Below are 21,812 nucleotides of genomic sequence, written 5' to 3'. Positions count from 1 at the left end.
CTAGCCTTGAACTCCTGAATCAGTGTGGAGTGTGACCTGAGAGTTTTAAGTTAAACAAACCCTTTCTACCCCAAGTTGCTTTGAATTATTGCATTTTATCATTGCAACAGGAACACTAACTACTCACCAACATAGTTGAGGGGAATACAGCAATACATGTTTTACTACATTAAACTTTCAACTATGTTAAATTAAGTGACTATTTTTCTCTTCTGCTGATCTGCAGTAAGATCATAAAAGACATATAACTAATATAAATAACTGCAGAGTATGTTCCACCAAGTCAGAACACGTTTATCTTGCTTCTTTTAAACAGCAGCAATAAGCATTCTGATTGTCTGTCATTCAGAATTTTTACTTCAAACATGGTTGGAAGGCTTTATTATATTATCTAAACCAGAGTATAAGTAACATTAATGAAAATACGGAAATATGTCCATTTTTATGCAAGATAGCTGAGCTGCAACACATGCTCTAAAAGTCTTCCAAAAATTATATCCCACAACTAATAAACAGAGAGCTACACCAAATATCATATGGATAAAAATGTTATTCAAATATTATTTTTTAAAAAAACCTGGCCATTTGTTGTACAACTTTAAAACAAAAATATATCTCTTAAATAATACATTCTGTCTACTAAACAGTATAAATGAACTTATATAAGGTTTCAAACATTTTGGATTTTTCTCAAATAATAGACTTCATCTCAAACATTTTGACAGTATATAAAACATTTTTCTATGTATAGCAACCTTCACAACTGGAAAGTGAAACCTGGTATACTGTGAAATGTGCAATCCTCTTCCGTGTGCAGAGCAGCTTAAGTGACATTTAGAAAATATGAAGACACGCTTGGATCTGACGATACTGAGCCACAATGCTAAGGACTACTTATAGCAACACAAACTCCCCCTAAAGTATGAGACGATCCTCAGTTCTTCTACTCTCAAGGGGAACTGAATGGATGCAAATATTACGCTGGAATAAAGTGAGATGATTATTGGTAATATGTATGAATAATTTACATTAAGCATAGTAAGTTAATTCTTTTTGAAATAAAAAAGGACATATATTTGAAACTTTTCAGTGGTACTATAGATGCTACAATGTTAAATTAGTACTAGGAAGGCCGCGAGCCTAAAAGACCTTGGTTATAACTTTGCAAAGGATGTACAAATCAACCAGACAGAATGGGTATCACCAGTACAGCTTAGGAAAAGTAGTGAGCCTACCTGATCTCCTCTAGTGTTTTGCACATATGCAAACTATAAGAAACTCTATTCAGTAATCTCCACTGACAGATATTCTTCTAAGACATCCAAAAGATTTTCCTCAGTTGTCTTCATCCTTACACCCTTTCAAAGAGCTGCAACTTTCAACAGCGTATCTTCCTAAAATATACTTGATGCAGTTAGAAGACTAAGATACAGAAATGAAATGCGGATGCTCCTCGTATTAAATGCAATCATGAGCCTTTTAACAAGACTTACATAGAGAAAGATACCTTTTTACAGAAGAGATTATAAACATATTTCATGCGCACAGATAATGCTTCCTTTTTTTCTGAAAATGATTATGAGAGAGTTAACAAAATGAAGAGAGCAGCCAAGAATAAGAATGACTTCAAATGAAATGTGCAGAGAGGCAACATCCCCTACTCCTCCAAGACGTTCCACTGTGTAACCTGAGAAAACAATTCGACCCAGTATACCCTGTTAATCAATAACCATTTCTTCAAAGTTGCTGTTTTATTATTTGGTGGCTATCCTAAACCATCCTGTCATTTTCTGCATCCTGAAGCCAGACTGAGCAAGCTTTGATTATACAACTTTGCCTGAAGGGAAACAGACACCAGTGTGCTTCGTTTCTTCACATAATTCAAGAGAAATAATTTATCAACCAAGGAATACACAATACACAACTGCTTTTCAACTAGTCTGTTAGGACCCTGGCTTTGAAGGCATTTTACTATGTGCGCTTGTTTAAATATAATTTGCTTCAACCTAAGGAAACTGCCCTGCCTCCCTCACTTCAGGTTAATATCAACTGACCAGGGGAGAAGGCCTTGGCCTCCTGGGAGCTGAGTAGACCTAAATTAAACAGGCCCAAATATGTTTAAAGAAATATTGAGTGAGTAATATTAAAAGAATAAAATGTGCACAATAATGGAAAATATCTCTTTCTGTTATGGTGCTCGAGTCTTAGGTGTGCCACGAGCCACATGGCCGGGCCATGATCATACACATTAACTCTAATAGCTGCACTTCTAGTGCCTGCCACTGTAAAGAGAACACACCATGAACAGCAAACCTGCTAAACCAGGGTTTTTTATGTTTGAAATCTTTAATCGGGTATGAGGTTAAAGAACAGCAAAAAATGCCATTTCTACCTCGCTATGTGGATTACATATTTAATTACTTCAGTTTCTATATAGAGGTATAATTGTCGCTTAAACAAAGCTTTATTCTAGGCTATAGTATGACACAATTGTTCACAGCAAAAATAAACTAGTTTATGTAAATATTATTTTGAACTTTGTGTCTGTACTGCCCATATAGATTAAATTATGAAGGCAAAAGTAAAATATTCTTTCCAACATACTCGAATATTAGCATATTTGAATAAAATATTATTTAGGATATTTTTAAATTCCAAATTAAAAAAAAAACTGGTATGATCATCACTGTGTTAGGAAGAAGATTTAAGACAATTAAATTAAATATAAAATACTAATCAAATCATAGTTTTTAATTTTAGCCACAAAATTTAGTTTTCATTAATAAAACAATTAAAATCTCTGTACAGTTAATAGCAGGTAAACTTAACATACATCATCCAGGCAGCACATTAAGATGTCATTTCTGTTATTCTGTCCAAGAGCTTGTGGCTTTTCTATGCATTAGAACAAGGTTGTTCTGAATCAAATCACAAATATCAAGGTTAAAAGTCTGACGCGAATTCATTTCCTTCCCTGATAACCATGAATATATTTGCATGTTTCACCTTTAGACTTAATACTACATAAAACGAGTATAAATTGTGAGGTGTGCGCTTATTCAAATGCTTCCCACTAGGACTAGCATCATATTTATCACAATTGACTGTTTGCAGACTGAGGACAACCGTGAAACACAAGGACAGGAAAGAACAAATCACCTGGAATGCTGAACTGGAGCAGAGCTCACGGCCCCCCCTGTTTGCTGTCCTCTGTCACGTCATAGGCCCTCTCATCCTTGCCAAGTGCTTACCTCCTACGTGCATTTTGAACAATATATTTCCTACCAAAAAAAAATGCTGCAGGTTTGATTGTTAATGAGTCATTAAAGTGCTAACACCAGGAAGGAGTGACCTCTCTTGAAACTTTGTACGTAGCTTCTAGGTTTAATTTCTCTGCCTACAAGAACATTTGGGGATACTCAAGAAATACTGAGAATGAACGGAAGGAAGGAAGGAAGGAAGGAAGGAAGGAAGGAAGGAAGGAAGGAAGGAAGGAAGGAAGGAAGGAAGGAAAGAAGGAAGGGAGGGAGGAAGGGAGGAAGGAAGGAAGGAAAGAAGGAAGGAAGGGAGGAAGGGAGGAAGGGAGGGAGGGAGGGAGGGAGGGAGGGAGGGAGGGAGGAAGGAAGGAAGGAAGGAAGGAAGGAAGGAAGGAAGGAAGGAAGGAAGGAAGGAAGGAAGGAAGAAAATACCTTTCTTCTGGTTTTACTATTACAATAGCGTGAGGTTTTCAGCTAATGTGTGGCACAGTCCTCCACACATGTGATGTATTATCTGTCTACAGTTGTAACATAATCTTTTTTTCTCTGATCAATCCTGAGACATAAATTCTATTTAAAATTTAACAGGTTCTTTGGAATTTACATTATAATTCCAAAGGATTTATTAAAGTTATGGGCATCATGAAGAGCATAAAGAACTCCATCTTTTTGTTTTGTTTTTAAAGAGAAAAAGCAATGAAATAAATATGTATATATTTTTAAAAAGCACCTTTGATTTTCAAAAGATACTAGCAGATTAGTTATGGAACAGTAAGAGAAAGAAACGCACACATGGGAAAAGTATCACCCCTGAAATGAAGTAGTTAAGATAAGAATTGGTGGTATACACATCACCCAGATTTGGACTTTTCTTTTAAAAAAATATCCATAGGCCCTTCTAAAATGGGGACTAGGAAATGATCATATTTTGTATATTTGTAATAAAATTATAAGTCTTTATGTCTTGCTAAGACATAAAGAACTATGGAATAACATATTTTCCTTGATACTTTGTGAAATTAAAAATTAACCAGACTTCTATTTGTCAATAAAATTGAGATTATTTACTTTCAAATCATAATTCCATTATTTCTTTTGGATAGTCTACAAAGATGGCTTGTTGAAGGCTATACATCATATGGGAAAGACACACAATGGATGCTTGTTACTGTAATAGCAAATAGAGGCATAGATCCTGTTCTTGCTATTCAACACCAATGGGATGAACTTCACTTGTAAAATGTGCCCTTTTAAAATTCTTAGAATGGTAGGCCATGAGGTGAAATGTTTGCTGCATCAGTGTGAGTATGTGAGTCAATCCTCAAGATACTCCTGAAGAGGCAAAGTGTAGTGGCACAGTCTCTCACCCTGCGACTATTAGGGAGAAACAGGCTCAGAGTTCACTTTCAGTCACACTAACCACCTAGTTGAGCTCCAGTTAGAGGAGACTATTTCCCCAAAACATAAAAATGAGTGTTTCCCAAGGAAAGGCAACTAAGGGTTGACCTCTAGACTCCAAATGCATGCGCACACGTGTATGCATATCTGCATACACAGACCCACAACCAAATAAAGTCACCTATTAAAAAGAGAAAAGCAGTTCAAGGGTTGAGTGAAACTTTCGTTTTCCACCTCCTACAACCTTTAAAATACAAGAGAAAAAATGATGCCGAATTGTCACACTATTTACGAACAACTCTACACTTGACTGTTAATGATGACCTGAGGAGTATTCCTTACGCTTTTTGTGAGGAATTTAACATCAGTACCTTTTGTAAATAGAGAGCATATGTGATCATTCTGGGTTCTACTCATAAGCCTTATGTTACAGTGGCCTGAGCATTCTGTGTTATCTCACTGGAAGCCAAAGGGACGGCTAAATGTACAGCTTTCAGAAAGCCCAGTCAACTCATAAGCACAGAACGGGATAGCGTCTCCCCAACAATTCCCTAATATTCTCCAGTACACAATAGCAACTTCTTCTTCTTCTCATTTAGTTCTCCCAGTTGAGTGTTGTTAGCATATACCTAAAGGATGCTCAGAGCAAGAAAAACAGAATAAGATAGATAAAGCAAAGGACTCCAATTCACTCACTTGTTCTTTGGTTTGTTCTTTATAGTACTGTGGGTTTGGTGTAGTTAGAGAAAAAAAAAACATGAGTGAAGCATAAATAATAATTTAAGAGGAATCCATGCTATCATTTACTGTATTTGTATGGAACACAAACATGATTGTCAAAATCCTCACAGAAAGTGTCTGTAAATCACGAATGTGATGCTACTGCTATCAAATGTACAATTCAAAGACTCACTTTTCTCTTATGAGAAAAGCAGAACACTAGAGGATGATGTCCACAGATAAGGTTGCTCAGTAATGTCAAAGATTGCCAGTGGTCAAAACAAGGTTCTAAGGACTGCCCAGCATTTTTCAAAGGTCAGAGTCACAAGTCTTTCAGTAAGTGGATATATTTACACACTGACTTACTAGGCAGTAACAGTAGAACACTTCTATTTTTTGGGATACAGATTAGAAACTAGACCTATTTTTCCATGCGTTTTTGACCAATTCTAGCTATAAAAATAGTGGCTTTTTTCCAAATATAAAAGGAGTTTGGCCATTCTGTTGCATTGAATTTTTTATAAGCTGGAAGATAGAAAATCTGTTTCAAAGAGTCTCAAACAGCTATTTTTAAAAAGTTTTCAGGTTTATATAATTATGTTCAGTGGGTGAGAGATTTCTCTCATAGGGAACTGGTAAAAAAAGAAAACATTCCATTTTTTTTCTTATCAACTAATAAAGAATACCACAGACAGACTTGCTATTATTCTTAGCACTGGTCTCAAAAATGCAGCTCTGAGCTGGAAGCAACTCAGGAGAAGTAAATATCACAGGACAAGGCCGCAGTCACAAATCAATAAATTCTGTCCAGCAAGTTGGCTCAGAAAGTCAAAGTTCTTGGGACCCAAATCTAGTAGTCAGGTCAACCTCTGGAACTCACATGCTGTAGAAGGAAGGGAAAGACTCCATGAAGTAGTTCTCTTACTTTCATACATGTGCAGTGGCTTGTCTGCCTCCCCTCTCCTCTTTCAACAGTCTAATAATAATATTAATAATAATAGTAGTAGTAACAATAATAATTTTAAAAAATAAATAAGAATTAAAACAAGTAATACTGGCAGTGCGTTCGCCATCCACAGGACATCAGTGATACTAAAATATTGTCTGTGTTATAAACTTATAAATTAGTCTTTCCCTCTGCACTTAGTTGTTTTCCATGATAATACACAGCAAGAAAGGAAAGGAGGGAGAGGGTAGGTGGGGCATAAGAAAGGAGAGATTTGACTGAATGAGGAGAACCGGTAAAATAACAAGAGAAGCAGAGAATGAGTACCCAAAGAATGTGGTTGTTTGAAGAAGTCCTACTAACAAGGCAGGCCAAAGGAGAAAATATCGAGCCAGAGAACACAGTTTTCTCTCTATAGAGAGGAAGGTCTGTATCCACTGCCTTTGTTATGCCCTGCAAATCCAAAGAGCACATGGACTCCCACTATAAGGTTTTATCTTTCCTAGTTAGTGTTGCACACTTTAGCTACATAATTCCCTCTTAAGGCTCTGAAAGTATAAGAACATTGCATATGGGTCAACATGCAAAAACAAGGCACATTTTGATCAAAAGACAATGAGTTAATGTTAGTAGAAACAAACTGGATTCGTTAAATGGAAGAAGAGTGTTTAAGTAACTTGTAAATTCAGTTAGAAGGAGGAAAGTGAATTCTCTGCTTACGAGAATCTGAATCAAGTCATCAGAATCCAATTCTCTCTGCAACCTAGCAGTCTACCAAATAATAGTTCTCGGGGCCTGTCAATGAGTGGTATTTAAATTCAAATATACAGCTTGGCAAATATATACAACTCTACACAGATGCTAACTGTTTGAATATTAAATACTAATAAAAACAAAAGCAAAGTAGTTTGTACTGTACTGTTTGAAGGAGACTGATAAAGGACATTTCTTTACAAACCTGAACAAGTGAAAAATTACTGAACATCAGAAGTTTTTCACTGTCATGCCTATAATATCATTATCATTAAATTTCTATTTTTTAAAAATATAAAACGTTGTGTAGAAATATAGAATATTTCCTGTACTCTGTTGGCAAATTATATACATTATAATATGGTGTTTATTATGAATTTATATAGGAAGAGATTAATCACCTTTATCATAAATTGCATATGTATTAAAATCTATACATATATGATGTGCATTCTCATACAGTATTATGAAGACTCTATATCTGTAACACAAATTAACCATCAAGTACACTAAAATAAAATGCAAGCAATACTTAGAACTTAAAAAAAACCATTAGAGAAACCACTTTATTGAGAAATAATGCTATTTTTAAATGAATTATATCTAATAAAACTGGATTCTTTCCTGAAAGTATGGACTATGAAAGATTTGTTTAGATACCAAGCAAATGGTAACATTACTTGCTCAAAGACTAGTCTATAATTTATAATTTTTTTGTAGGCCAGGTTATCAAAAGTGTTATGCATTAAAATAATAATAACTTTAACCATAAATAAAATTAGCAGCATTATTTTACTAATTTTAACAAGATTCTGCTTTGCTACAGTTGTATTTATACCACAATTTTGCAAAAATTTATCTGGGTTCAATAGTGTCACCAATGAATAACTGCTTACATACCATGGTGATTAACTGTTATAAATTGGAATATTTTCCCAAGCACAAAAGGCAACTGATTACTTTGAAATGCAAACATGACTCTAAATCCAGTGGTCGCATTGTCGTCATTGTCTCTGTGGTCTATCTTTTCATGGATTTAGTACCACATAGAAACTGAGATTATTTTTCTGTAGAAATATAATCTCACTCAAGATACTTATTGCCTCCATAACCAAAGTAATACATCTTTAGGCTGAAAATATACAGGAAAAAGTACGTCTAAAGAATATATAGTAAGAAAGAAAAGAACTTGGAAATATCCTGCCTTTTAAATCATTTATAAATGCTAATCAAGAGCCTGTGGGGTTGTTATATAAAGTCCCTAATATTTAACTTTAATTCCTTTATCTCTAACTATCAATGAAATGTCCATATTATGATTCAAATAGTGTTGTAGGGAGTAAGAACAAAACCTTTTAAAGATATAAACTTTCATGATTCATATGTTTCAAAACAGATCAAAATAATGACACAAATTTTTAAAAACTTGTGTATTTACATCTTATTATTAGGATATGCATAGGGTAATAATGAATTTTAGGGAAATAACTTTTATCAAATATATTACACAAATTAATTAGACATGTGTGTACAAAGGCCTTATTGATAAATTTATAATAGTACATCACCTAGAATGAGATATTCTTTCCAATTTCAACTGCATTTGGTTCTTCGGTATGACATGTAAACACTTATTATGATCATATCCTAAGAAGAATACTGAATTATTTATTTTCTACAAAAATATTTGGGATGGCAAATATGCAATTAAAGTAAGATAAAAAAGAGAAAAATTGTTTGCAAATATAAAAAGGCAAACAATGCTTGGATTAAAAAGAAATATGATTTTTATAAAAAGATGTTAACAGTTTTCATAATACATAATTATATATTATAACATATTCAATTGTGGTAATTAAAAAGCTGAAATTAAAGCTGCATACATGTTAAAGGACTAAAATAAAATTATATTTTAATGGTGTTTATTTGATCTTATAAACATAATTATAATCTATGGTCTTGGGGAGATACAGAAGAGGGTGTCCTTAGGGGTGTTAGAGCCTCAGATAAACACATGGAGTCATTAAATTCCAACAAGGTCTAATTGTACCCTATATATAAACTGCATATAATAACAGTCCAACCAACACAGTCAAGACAGCAGTTTAATTTTCCATTTTTAAATAAGTTCGTTCCTGATTAAAGATTTCAAATATACAAAGGCCACACTCTGCAGATACCTTTGTATGTGACGAGAAAGTGCTGTTCTTTATCCTCCTATCACAATCCCTGTCTTCCATGGTATTTTCCTGGATGACACATTAACCTCTCCAGTGTACTGATAACATGGCCTTCACTTCTGCACAGCAGCCAAATCCGCCCTTAAAATCCTGCCATGGATTTAGAGCACTTTCAAAGAGCCAACCTGTTTTTCCGTCCTCTGATTTATTCCCAAGAAGTTCTCCACGTTTTTGAAGTGAACTCAATAGAGAAGTAAAATACTGCATAATTCCCAGGTCTGGAAACCATCAGTGTCCAACCATTTGAGGGGGAGGGACAGAAAAAAGGAAAATTAAATATTTCAGAGTATTTGTGCATAACTGCACATGTAAACTAAAACAGTAAACCATCTTTGGCAGTAGTCAGTGGGGAAATTAAGCAATTAAAAGTCCAAAGTTAGGCCCTAGGTCAAGTACCTAAACACAGAGAGGGGAAAATTATAGAAAATGGAGTTTGATGATATAAAATATAGAGGTAATTTTAAGTCTTTCTGAATTTGATTTATCATCAACCCAATTGTTTACATTAATTCAGAAAAAAAATTTCCTGAAAGTAAAAGAACCCATTGAAGTTTAGATGGTTGTTATCTAACTTACATCAGCAGATGGACAGAAGTGTTCCCTGTTTTTACTAACTTAGCACACATCTTCCCCTGACAAATGACAAACACTATGGGTACCCCAAGGTACCCATGACCTAGTTTTATCTCATAGTTAAGTATAATACAAAACTATAAGTTGTGGAAGTACGAGTGTGACACTAAATATAATTTGTTCACAGTATCTATTAGAAAAAAAATCTAAGACATAGTTTTGGGATTTGGAGAGTCTCAGATCTCTTTCATGGTGAAAAGACCCAAGATCCATTCAAGCACACATAATTCAGAAGGTCTGCCTGCCAGCAATAAAGGCCGAAATTGGATACTTGGTGAGATTAATTACCTAGATAGGGGTTGATAATGCAAGTCAAATGGGAATGTAATTAAAGTGCACCTTCCATGAAAATTATTCATTGCTGATGGATCAAGTGACAGATAAATCAAAAGGCATTTAAAAAAGCCTACAGGTTAACTTGAAGCAGGGCCTTCTTCTCTTTAAAGCTCTGTAATTGCAGGTGTGCAATTCCCTCTTGCTGTTCTGTCCCCATCAAGATACCATAAGACAAAAGGGTAGATTGTAATGTAATCTATGAGAAACAGAAGCCAATAGGAAAACCATTAGGATCATGGTTACAAACAAAAGGTCAGCTAAACTGGAACCAGTTGGCTGGCAGCTTTCAGAAGAGAGTGTCACTCGGTGCTCATACTATAATAGGACTTGCAACCATAAAGAAAGACAAGCGATGAATTAATAAGTTGACTACTCCCTAGGGTGCAATTCTTACAGATGAAAGGCATGCTGTGGCAATCAAACAGAGTTATAAATTAGATAAATCGAATGGCATAAAAACTATTTGCATCATTATTATTAAATAAAGTCTTCCTGGATGTGCTATTAATTCTTTACTGTCAATATATTTATTTACACCCTAAGAACAATAAAAAACAAACAAAAAACCCCAATGTTTCGTAACAGTGGCAGGGTAATTTTAGCTACCCACAGGAACACTAAATCTAATTTCTGTGTTCAATTCTCCTAGATATATTTATTATACACCTAAGAGTAGACAGACAAAACTAAGTGTCCAATTACATGATAGTTGTTGAAAAAAATGCTACTCATTTGCTGGCTTCAAAAAATAAACACATTTTTCTTTTACTGACTTCTGTTAAGAATACATAACAGTTTTCTTGTCTTCTAAAACAAACTTGATCCTGTACAGGAAACCTACCTATTTGGTAGATGGCATAAGTTTTCTTAGTAAAAATACATATTTAGTCTGGATACAGAAAAAAAAAAGCAAACAAAACCTTCCAATTACTACTGATTCACTTTTATAAACATATAATTGCGTGACTTTCTAAAATTTTATAATTTAAATCACAACTTACAAAACTCTGAATTCAAATACACTAAAAATTCCATCTTGCCAAAATATGAAATAAAACCATTTCAGGTTTTTAAAACATAATTCAACCAAAATAGATTTTGCATTGGTACATAAGAAATTTAAAAGGTTAAACATAAATAATTAATTTAGTTCTAATGAAGATATATTCTAAGTTGTTTTATAGAAAAATAAATTTCATAGGCTTCTAGTTTCAGCAGTGGGAAAGTCCAGAGGCAAACAAGCAGACAAAGGGAGATTTCATCACAGAAACGCAGGCAGAGTGCTTAGTTCTGTAGTACTGAAGAAAGAAATATAGACACACACACTCAGAATCATCTTCATTCATAAAGTTTACAGATTAAAGTAGAAAAGGGCTCAGCAAACACCCAATGTATTTTCAGAAGACAATGTTCTACATATCCATGAGGTCTCTAATTAATAACTTAATACCAAAGAAAATATGACGTCAACTCTTCTGGTGTCAGCACATTTGCCGAGGTATGTCCAGAAAACAGACTGACGAATTGCCAGGATACAACAATTACAATCCACTCATGCATTTCCACCTTAGGTCAAATTAAAAAATGAAACTTGGACTAGATAGTAGTTTAAAGGAAGCCAGTCAGTATTTTTTTTCTGACTTGACAGCGTTTAGTGTAGCAGGTTTACGGTAAAAATGACATTAAAACCCAAGAGTTCTTGAAATGTTTTCCCAGCATTCTGTTTATAAAAATTTTAAAACTTAAAATTAAATTAAAGAGAAGACTACATGAGAAAATGAAGTTTGTTCAGTGGTAACAGATGTTGAAAATAGCCGGATTCATTTCAAAACTTTTTGGGCAATTTTCTGGCTTAGTATGTATGTGTTTGTATGTATACTTGTGTGTTTGTTTTGTTTGTGTGTGTATGTTTGCATGTTTGAGTTTGTGTATTTGTGTGTGTGTGAGTTTGGGTATGTTGGTGTGCATGTTTGTATTTATTAGTTTGTCTGTGTGCATTTGTGTGTTTGTGTGTTTTCCTAAAGAGCAAGCTGAGAGAGTGCTTCAGGTCAGTACTACCACACAGATATTTAACCAGTCCTACCTCTGTCATACAAGTGCGCTTCCAGCAAAATCCCTCCACGTTTAAAACAGGTGAGTGTGCACTATGGTGCAGTTTAAGATATATGGGAAAAGAAGGAAACAAAGAAAAAGGGAAAACAAAATACACAATAAAACAACATTATATAACTACAAGCTATGTCGATGTCCATGGGAATAAATGTGAAGACACAAGGCTCTCTATGTGGTATATACTAAATTTATAGCCTTCAATATTAACAATGGCAACACATTTCAGGAGAGATGGTTATATGTGTACAGTTTTTCTTTATATAATTAACAGCTCTCCTTTTTTTGACCTCTATTTGTGCTATTATATAGATCTCAACAATAAAATTTATGTGAGGCTAAATGTGGGTTTTTAGTGATGTCAGGCATGTAAGAAAATAGAATGAAATGTCAAAACAAGGAGAAAACAAGGTTATGATAATGCATTGGAAAAGAACATCGGCGGCCATTTCTTTCCAAACCAAACTCAGAGTCATTTTCCGTCTCAGTCTTTAGCGGTTTGATAAATGTTGTATGAAATCAGCATAAAAAGCAATCTATTACAATTCAGTCCAGTCAACCCCAAGCATGCCTGCTGCATATGCCACAGTGTATTTGTTTCTGACCATGGAAATAGGATTATGATATTTTCTACCTCAAATTTCCCAGCACAACTGCCTTTCTTAGCTCCAAATGTTCATCTCCAAAGGATTTCTGTCTGTCTTCATTTGGATGACCTTCGAAGACATTTGACTCTGTCAATACCTGGCTGAAAAGGGAGAAAGTGCCTCTTTCTGACCTTGCAGTGCCTGCCTTGCTATCTACCTCAGATGCCACACTTTTTATATTTGCATCCTGTAACATTGGTGTTCTACCAGCTTGTAACATTGGGGGTTCTAAAAAACATTATTTTCTCACATATATACAGCTATTACCATTTATGTTCAAATCAGTACAATTATATATATTTTTTTGACCTCTATTTGTGCTATTATATAGATCTCATATATATATACACACACACACACACATATACATATATAGTATAGCCTGACAAATCCAGAGTTAATAGTGGGGATTAAAAGTTGAATAACCCACTAGTGCTAATGACTAAACCAGTGTTTGCTAGTCTATCCTATATAATTGTCTCGCTGCATGGTATGTTTAATGTTCTGCATCTTTCTATACATTGAGCTTAACGACTAGATATTATCAAAACTTGAGGTGCTAATTATGAGATGTCAAATGCACTGCGTAATTAAGAACAGCATGTCTTAAGGCTATGGCGACTGTTTTGACACACCCCTTCTATGATCCTCTTCTGCAACGGGACAAGAATCTACAGGCTTATATGTGCATCTCTGTCACTTATTTTGTCACAGAGCATACATCATCTGGTCTGGGTGTCCCAGATTAATTTTGTTAGGATGGAGCAATTATCTCTTCCTTTCTGATTGACCTCTTTGTAAATGAAGTGCAGTAAAGCTGGATAATTTTTCATGGATCTTTCACCTCTTAATTGATTCTACCCATTGCTTCTAAAAGAACAAAGTCATAAAACAGATTTAAACAAGTAAAGATCAGCCTATTGCAATTCTAATTGACAGATCTGAGAAGCAAGATCTTGATAGTGTTCTCTCCTTTACCCTATTACTTGGATCAGTTGGTTAGAATTGTTAATGATTCTCGTGAATCAATGTCTTTTCTAGGTACGTCTAATTTACTGCGTTCGTGGATAAATACAGATGTTTTCTGGATAGCTCTGCCTCATTTCACCAGGCTGCTTGTCTGAATCAAATTTGCTTCAATTCATCACCAACAAAGCAAGAAATAAAATAATCAACATTTACTCTCTCTTTCGGCAGACTGGGGCTAAAATGGAACAATCAAATGCTGATCAAGGTAAAGACCATCTTCTACTGTTATCAAGGCGGGGCCACTATGTAGGTTCAGGGACTCAACAGGCATGAATGGGTAAGATGGGAAGGGTATAGAAACTGGAGCTGGCAAGAACTGTGTTCCACTAGTACACAGGTCCAAGAGCTTATTGCATATCTATATTCATTCACACATAACCAGATTATGGGGCTCTCTACTCTCTGGCTTTTCATTGTCTGTCTCCAGAATGCTTTTATTTTAGTAACAGAAGTAGTTTGACAATTGACTCCACAAGAACAGATTAATGGCTCACACACCAAAGCTATCTGTACATTGGAAAGTAAATCACAGTGAGAACTGGCTTGGACCAAATAAAGATTAACAAAAGGTACTTTCTAAGTTAATTCATATCAGAAACTTTTGGTGCATTTCAATTGCTATCACAGGAATAAGTTTGCTATTTTAATTACTTTTAATTGTTTAGAAACTCTATAAACAGATAATGAACTCACAAATATCTACCAAAGATTATATCCTGCAATTTTTTTCTTGCATATTTCATTTCGGTCCTTAGGTAAACATGGTTTTTGTATCTTTTTTCCTTAAAAGAAAAGAAGAAGCAGGCACATTTTAGTGAAAACAACTTTCTATTTATCACTTAACTGTTTTTTGTTTGTTTGTTTTTGTTTGTTTGTTTGTTTTACCTTTTTAAAAGGAAGTCATTATCTCTTTGTAAATATCATTTTAGGGAATGTATTTTAGTCGGCTTATGCCTTGGCTTGAGACAGTTTCAGTAGCAAAATGAAAGAGCTTCTACTAAGGGCAGAACATAGTCTAAGAATCACTGTATCTAATACCGTCATCATGGACTGTTCAAGGATAACAATCCAAGGCCTCTTTAATAGAAGGGGTTCAAAGTTGGTAAGTTACAAATTTAATTCTCTAAAACATAGTTGTAAAATATTGCCCAAAATATTATATACAGCAATTACTTCTTAATTGTGTGCAAATTGTAGATTAAGATTGCCAAGAATATGACAAACTTTTTAAGCTTAGAAACTGACACAAAAATTCCTAACTAATTTGTACAGTCATACAGCAGCATCATAGCACAGCCTGCCTATTTCATTAGATAATTAATCAGTTTGTTTGAGTATAGAAAACAGCATGACTACAGGTCAGCTTGCCATTTACCACGACTCTCACTAAACTAATTGAAAATTTTAGAGGCGAAAAATCACCAAAAAAGATGTAAATATCTACAACGCTCACATTTTTCCAGATACACAAAGGGGTAGTAGATGCCTTATTTAATCTCATGTTCATAGAAAAATAATATTTTCTTTCAAAATGAGGTGCACTCCAACGACTTCGCAGATGAATAGCTATATTAATCCGCATGGTCTGCTAGAACATACTATAGACTTACTTAAAGTTATTTTCCTACAGTTGAAGGGACTAAAAATTCCCCAAACAAAACCTAACAGAGTTCATCTTTGCCAAGATTTCACTTTTGGCTTAAAGATTATGGTTTTCCATCTATGTATCCTTAGAGAAAGTCCTCGGGTAAGTGGAAGGAGGGGAAAGGGGCTGAAAAGAGTCTAGGGTCACTTCTTTAAAGGTAATGGGTTCGTTGTGAGGAACCAGATTCCTGGAAGACGTCATTTCCTCTTTCGTCCTTGTACAACCTGTCACCTGAGATGGACACATCGGGGGTCAAAGGGTCAGCAGAACCACTGAGAAAGGGTGGAGAGCCCAGCTCTTCCACTGTAAATGACATAGGTTTGCTTACACATGCATGCTTAATAAAATTAACACATTTTCTAAATGATGTTTCATTTTTTTTGTAGTTGTAAGTTTTTCTACCTAGAGGTGAACTGATTATATTTTATGAAGAATTTAATGTTACTTTATAACCAGTAAAGGTTCTAGAAACAGAAGATGTATTTTCTTATTAATAGCATGTTTCCTTTAAATTTAAACCAAGGTTTAGATTTCTAAGAAATATAAAAATGCACTAACTTAAACAGAACAAATTCATTTTATGTATCAGGCATATAAGTTGATTTGTGTCCATTTTAAATCATAGGAAAGAGATAATTTGCTTTGATTTTTGAGGAAAATATTCATAGTTGAATCACATTAGCTCACATGAATAAGGCTGTTTCTGAAAGTTAAAAAAAAAAGACTTGTGCTCGCATCTTTTTAGTATAGCTTTGCTTATGTATTATGCTATATCATAGGGTGTTACCAATGTACTTAATTTTGAACATTATATAAAAAACAAAACACAAATCAAACTAAAGGGATCGCTGAAATAATTCTTAGAATGAAAAATCAGATCTGGTAATTGCATAACATAAAATTAATTAAACTGAAATATGTAATTCTCTTTTTCCTTGAAGAAAGGGAATGAAATGACCACCAGGATAATGCTGTTTATCATAATTACCTCTCAGAGGTATTTTGTCATTAATGTCCACAAGACATTATTAGATCCCTTCTTGTGAACAGCTCATACTTTACTTAACCTGAGAATTCCCATGCAATGGATTCTACAATCTTTGATATACTCATATACACACTTTTGAAAATTCTGAGGTAGTCAGTGTAATAAGTTGCAATAATATGGGTAAAGCAACTTACTGGTGATCCTTTAAAGTCACATTCTCTTTTTTTTTTTTTTTTTTTTTTTTTTTTGCTTTTCAGAGACAGGGTTTCTCTGTGTAGCCCTGGCTGTCCTGGAACTCACTCTGTAGACCAGGCTGGCCTCGAACTCAGAAATCCGCCTGCCTCTGCCTCCCGAGTGCTGGGATTAAAGGCATGCACCACCACTGCCCGGCTAAAGTCACATTCTTATAGTCAATGTTTTACCTACAAAATTTCACAAAATCATTCAAACTTTTAGTGATATGATATGAGCTCTGTGAAAACCATTTACCCATATACAATCAAACTTACAATGAGTGAAAGAAAACAAACTAAGATATCAATGGATTTTATTGTGTCTGTAAGACACTGAATAATGCCCACATATGCCTACCTGTCCTTAGAAAATACTTCATACTGTTGGGTTTTTTTTTTTTTTTTTTTTTTTTTTTTGGAATTAATCTAGAGAGGTATTTATGGCAGTTTATCTGGAGTCACCAAATAAAGACAAAGAAAGAGACAAAGCCCAAACAGGCCATCTCTCCCTACTAAAGCACTAATGTATCTGTTAGCCAAAGAGGTCCCATGGGAACCCCTAAACAACACAGGCAATTGCCAAGACTATAGGGTACTCTCTGCAGTCTCACAGCAAGGCCATAGCTGAATGCAATATCCACACAACTTGTTGAACATCGAGCTGCCATGTTGGTGCTCATTGGTGTTCACAGTTGGGGGGTGGGGTCTCTGATCCTTGTGCCTTTTTCAGGGGCTCTTTTCCTTCCCATTGTTTGTTTCGTCCAATCCCCATGCGTTTGTTTTTGTCTTATCTTATATTTTATTTTATTATCATCCCTAAGAAGGCTAAGGGATAATAACGAATGAGAAACAGAAATTAATTCTCTGGGAGGGGGAGAGAAACTGGGAGGAGTACAGGGAAGAGAAACTGTCAATAGGATCTATTATGTGAGGAAACAAATGATTTTCCACAAATGGGGGAAATCAACTATGATTAATATGTAAATGTGTTATGAAAAATACACAAAAATTTATACTCCATCAACATCAACTTGCTTACTCCCAAAGCCAGCACTTTTCACTACATCAGGTCTGATATCCCAACACAAGGTTCCCACCAGCCCCTCAGGGAAATCTTTACTGACCCAGCCCAGATCATCATCTTTCTCTAAACATAGCCTGAACTTTGCTCCCTTATTTTTTTTTTAACCATGATTTAATTTTATGTAATGGATGTTGTGATGTGGTGGTCACAGTCCCCTTGGTGAAGGACAAAAGAAATTATTTTACCAGATGCTGAGATAGCTGCCAAGAAGCAGAACTCACTTCCCTGTTCCATCAGTTTTTTTTTGTTTTTTTTTGTTTTTTTTTGTTTTTGTCTGAAAAATGATATTCCTTCCTAGTGAAACTCACAGTCAATATCTGGGAGACACTGAAGTGTAAAATTCATTTCAATAGAGGATAACATTGGAAGTTCATTAAATGGGAACCATTCCCTGGACACTGAAGAAGATTTCCAACATGACGGCATCACAGCTCAATTTCCCAGCTGCCCACTTTTGTTTGCTGTCCTCTTTCGGGGCTGTCTAATCTCAAGCCCACCCCTAATCAAGCTCCTCACGCCAAACTCCGTCTAGCTGACTGCTTCTTAGTGAGTTCAATTTGAGAAACAAACCATTACTTCTTCTTGAAGTTTGCAGTTTTTAGCTGAATTCCTTCCCAGTGCTCTCCAGGACAACATAGCAGTCCATGGGCTATATTTAAAAAAAAAAAAAGTATCGTGTATGTATACACGATACAGATTCCTCACCACAGGTCCATATGCAGTTGTCATTATACTATTGCAATTTAAACAGGCAGTAGGGTGGGAAAATTAGCAAAGAATGGAAGGCTAGAGCAGGCTCCTTGAATGTTGATTGGTTTCAGATTCCGCAGAAGACCACAAAGAGCGTCTTATAAGCCTACTGCAATGTTCGCCAAACTTCATCATCTGGTGCAGGGCCACTTTTAGTACAGTTGATAACCGAGTCCTCAGCGACATCTACTAAATATCGACTGCACAGCATCTTTCAACAGTGTCAGTTGAGAAAAGCTCCAATTTCTGAAACGTTTTCCAGTAATAAGATTTTTTTCTGGTGGTTTTAGAAATGTCTGGCTTCTCCAACTGACTTCCTGACATGCATTTTTTCAGAACATATTAACTGTAACCAAAGCTGACTAAGGAAGGCATTTCAATTATCAGTTAAAAAAAAATAATGAAAGCTGGTATTAGACTAAGCTACAAGTTCATAATTATCATTTCTTTCGAAATACTCATTAAATTAGCTAAGTGTGTGTTATAAAATATGGATGGTCACAAGATCCCACATCTACTGATGAACTTAAAATACACTAATGCAAAATTTAAAAAGCAAAGTTCAGATATTTCAAAAAATCTTTGAATATAAATGACCCCAATAGGACCATAGGGACTGGCACTACTAGGAGGTGTGGCCTTGTTGGAGTAGGTGTGGTTTCCTTGGAAGAAGTGTATCACTAGAGCGTGGGCTTTGGAGGCTCAAACCCCTTTACTTCCTGCTGCCTGAAGTTCTAGATGAAGAACTCTCAGCTTCTTCTTCAGCATCATGACTGCCTGCATGCTGCCATGATTCCCAATATGACTACAATGGACTAAAGCACTAAAATTGTAAGCTATCCCTAATTGTTCTCACTTATAGAAGTTGCCATGGTCAAGATCTCTTCACAGCAATAAAAACCCTAAGACAATCACATTCAATGCAGTAAAAATGGCTTAGCAATATATAATAACATAACAACCACATTCATTATTTTTAATGTCATGTAGAATATGGTCATAAGAAATACTATTCAGTATTTTAACAGTAGTTTTTCACTCCTCCTTTAGAGCTTTCAACCAAACAGGTTGAAGTATGACAGTTTAAACCAGCTTAGAATGCTCCCACCTTTACTTTCCCCACCAGAACTATGGGGATATTAAATGACTATAAATGTCATGTAACAAGTAACAAGAGAAATAAGCAAAAGTTAAATAATCAAAATGCTGGCAAAATAAAAATCTGTGCAGTGGCATTAACTAAACACGCAAGCACAACCGCTAGCTAATACAATCCAACATTATGAACTCAGTAAGATCCCCCTGCACTTACCTGCTTGACCGGTGGTGATGCTAACAGCAGCGAAGAGCCTCTGGGATCTGCTTAAGTCCGAAACTCCATTTACAGCTTCAACTTCGAAAGTGTAATTTGCATGGGCAAGTAGGTCCATGACAGTGACATAGTTATCCTCTAATCCCGTCTGCTGGGGCATGTATCCAATGTTACTTCCGCATGGCACACATTCTCCCTGTTCCCAACTGCACCGCTTACACAGTATTCTGTAGGTGACATCGTTTCTTCCCCCGTTGTCAGCCGGAGGACTCCATTCCAAACTTACAGTCGTTTGATTGATATTGAAAATAAGGTTCTGTGGTGCAGAGGGAGGCCCTTTGGAAGCCAAAAATAAATAAACAAGTAGGTAAAAGAAGAAGAAAAACGTATACAAACAAAATGAACAGTAGCATCAATGAAGAACATGAAAATAGAATACAGCTAACGTGATTTCTTTCACATAAGCACTGAATCGTAGTTACCAGAGAAGTTATATAAGCCCTCTATGAATTCACTCCATAAGAGGCTTCATTTCTTTTTGGTTTATGTTGAACAAGAACAGGACAACAACTGTCTTTCTATTTTTGCCACAGCCGTTCACAATGTTTCTTCTAAGAAATTAAGAAAGTTAGCACACCCAAGGGGAAAAAAAAGTTATGTGATAGTTTTCTTTTGAGCCATATTAAGGTAAACACACTGACTTCATTCACATTATGCTCAAGAGATACTGATAGCAATGAGTGGGTCTGCTATTTGGGCTTCTCAAATATTCATTAATTTTTTAAGCACCAAAATGGAAGACTGGTTCTTGTTTATCACCGAGACTTTAATTCAGAAAACACTATTTAGTCACATTTGATCCACTGTATGACCAGTAATGTGTAATATTTTCTAAGAAATACTATATGTAAAGTGTTAGTAAACGCCTCTTAAATGGTGAGAGGTAAAGTTATACTAACATTTCTATTTAACTAAATCTATTTATTAAAATGTTTTTTTAAATTTTTTATTGGTTAGTTTATTTACATTTCAAATGTTATCCCCCTTCTCTGTTCCACCTCCAAAATGCCCCATTCTACCCACCCCCACCTCCTGCATCCACAAGGGTGTTCCCCCCACACCCCACCCCTGCCCTAGCATTCCCCTTCAAGCATCAAGCCTTCACAGGACCAAGGGCCTCCCCTCAAAGTTTCAAACTTGAGGTCTGCCTAAGTGATGCTCCTTTGAGGGCTGCAAATGAATGAAAAGGAGATCTAAGCCATTCTTTCTGTGGCTTGAACTTACTCGTGCATGCAACGTATGGTGGATCAGAAGGAGCTCTGTAGTACCCATCTTCACATTCACACCTGGATGATCCTTCTCGGTCAGAGAAGCTGTGGGTTGGACAACGAGAACACTGGAGATCCTGAGAGGAAGATTTGTAGAACCTGCGGCCACAGGCTGGAGAGGAGAGAGGTAGGACAGAGTAAGGTGAAGTGGGCCAGTACTGACTGTGACGTCAGGGGATATTCAGGAAAAAAAAAAAAAGAGAGTGTATCTCTTTTGTGAACAATAAACTTCCCATGACCTAATATATGCTTTAACATGTTGTCACAGGGGAAAACCATGATACATTTTAAAACCAAAAAAAAAAAAAAAAAAAAAAAAAAAAGTACAACTGCACAATAGAGAAAATGTGCACTTGCAGCGGGTCTCAGTGCAATGCTAAATATTAGAACACTGAAGAGTCCAT

General features: G+C 35.4%; 1 protein-coding gene across 7 annotated transcripts in view; it reads right to left on the bottom strand.

Moving 5' to 3' along the window:
- Nucleotides 1–21,812, bottom strand: part of Epha7 (Eph receptor A7) — a 154,438-nt gene that overhangs the window by 75,427 nt on the left and 57,199 nt on the right. For all 7 annotated transcript variants that reach the window (XM_006537607.4, XM_006537606.4, XM_017319954.2 and 4 more), the window contains exons 4-5: nt 21,365–21,520; nt 20,081–20,416 (exon numbers count right to left, since the gene is read on the bottom strand). In XM_006537607.4, coding sequence (XP_006537670.1) covers nt 20,081–20,416; nt 21,365–21,520 — 492 coding nt within the window. The remainder of the gene's footprint in view (nt 1–20,080; nt 20,417–21,364; nt 21,521–21,812) is intronic.

The sequence above is a fragment of the Mus musculus genome, chromosome 4, assembly GCF_000001635.26.
Source record: "Mus musculus strain C57BL/6J chromosome 4, GRCm38.p6 C57BL/6J".
NCBI lineage: Eukaryota > Metazoa > Chordata > Mammalia > Rodentia > Muridae > Mus > Mus musculus.
Note: the sequence above shows the minus strand (reverse complement) of the source record. Positions and strands in the feature narration are given on the sequence as shown.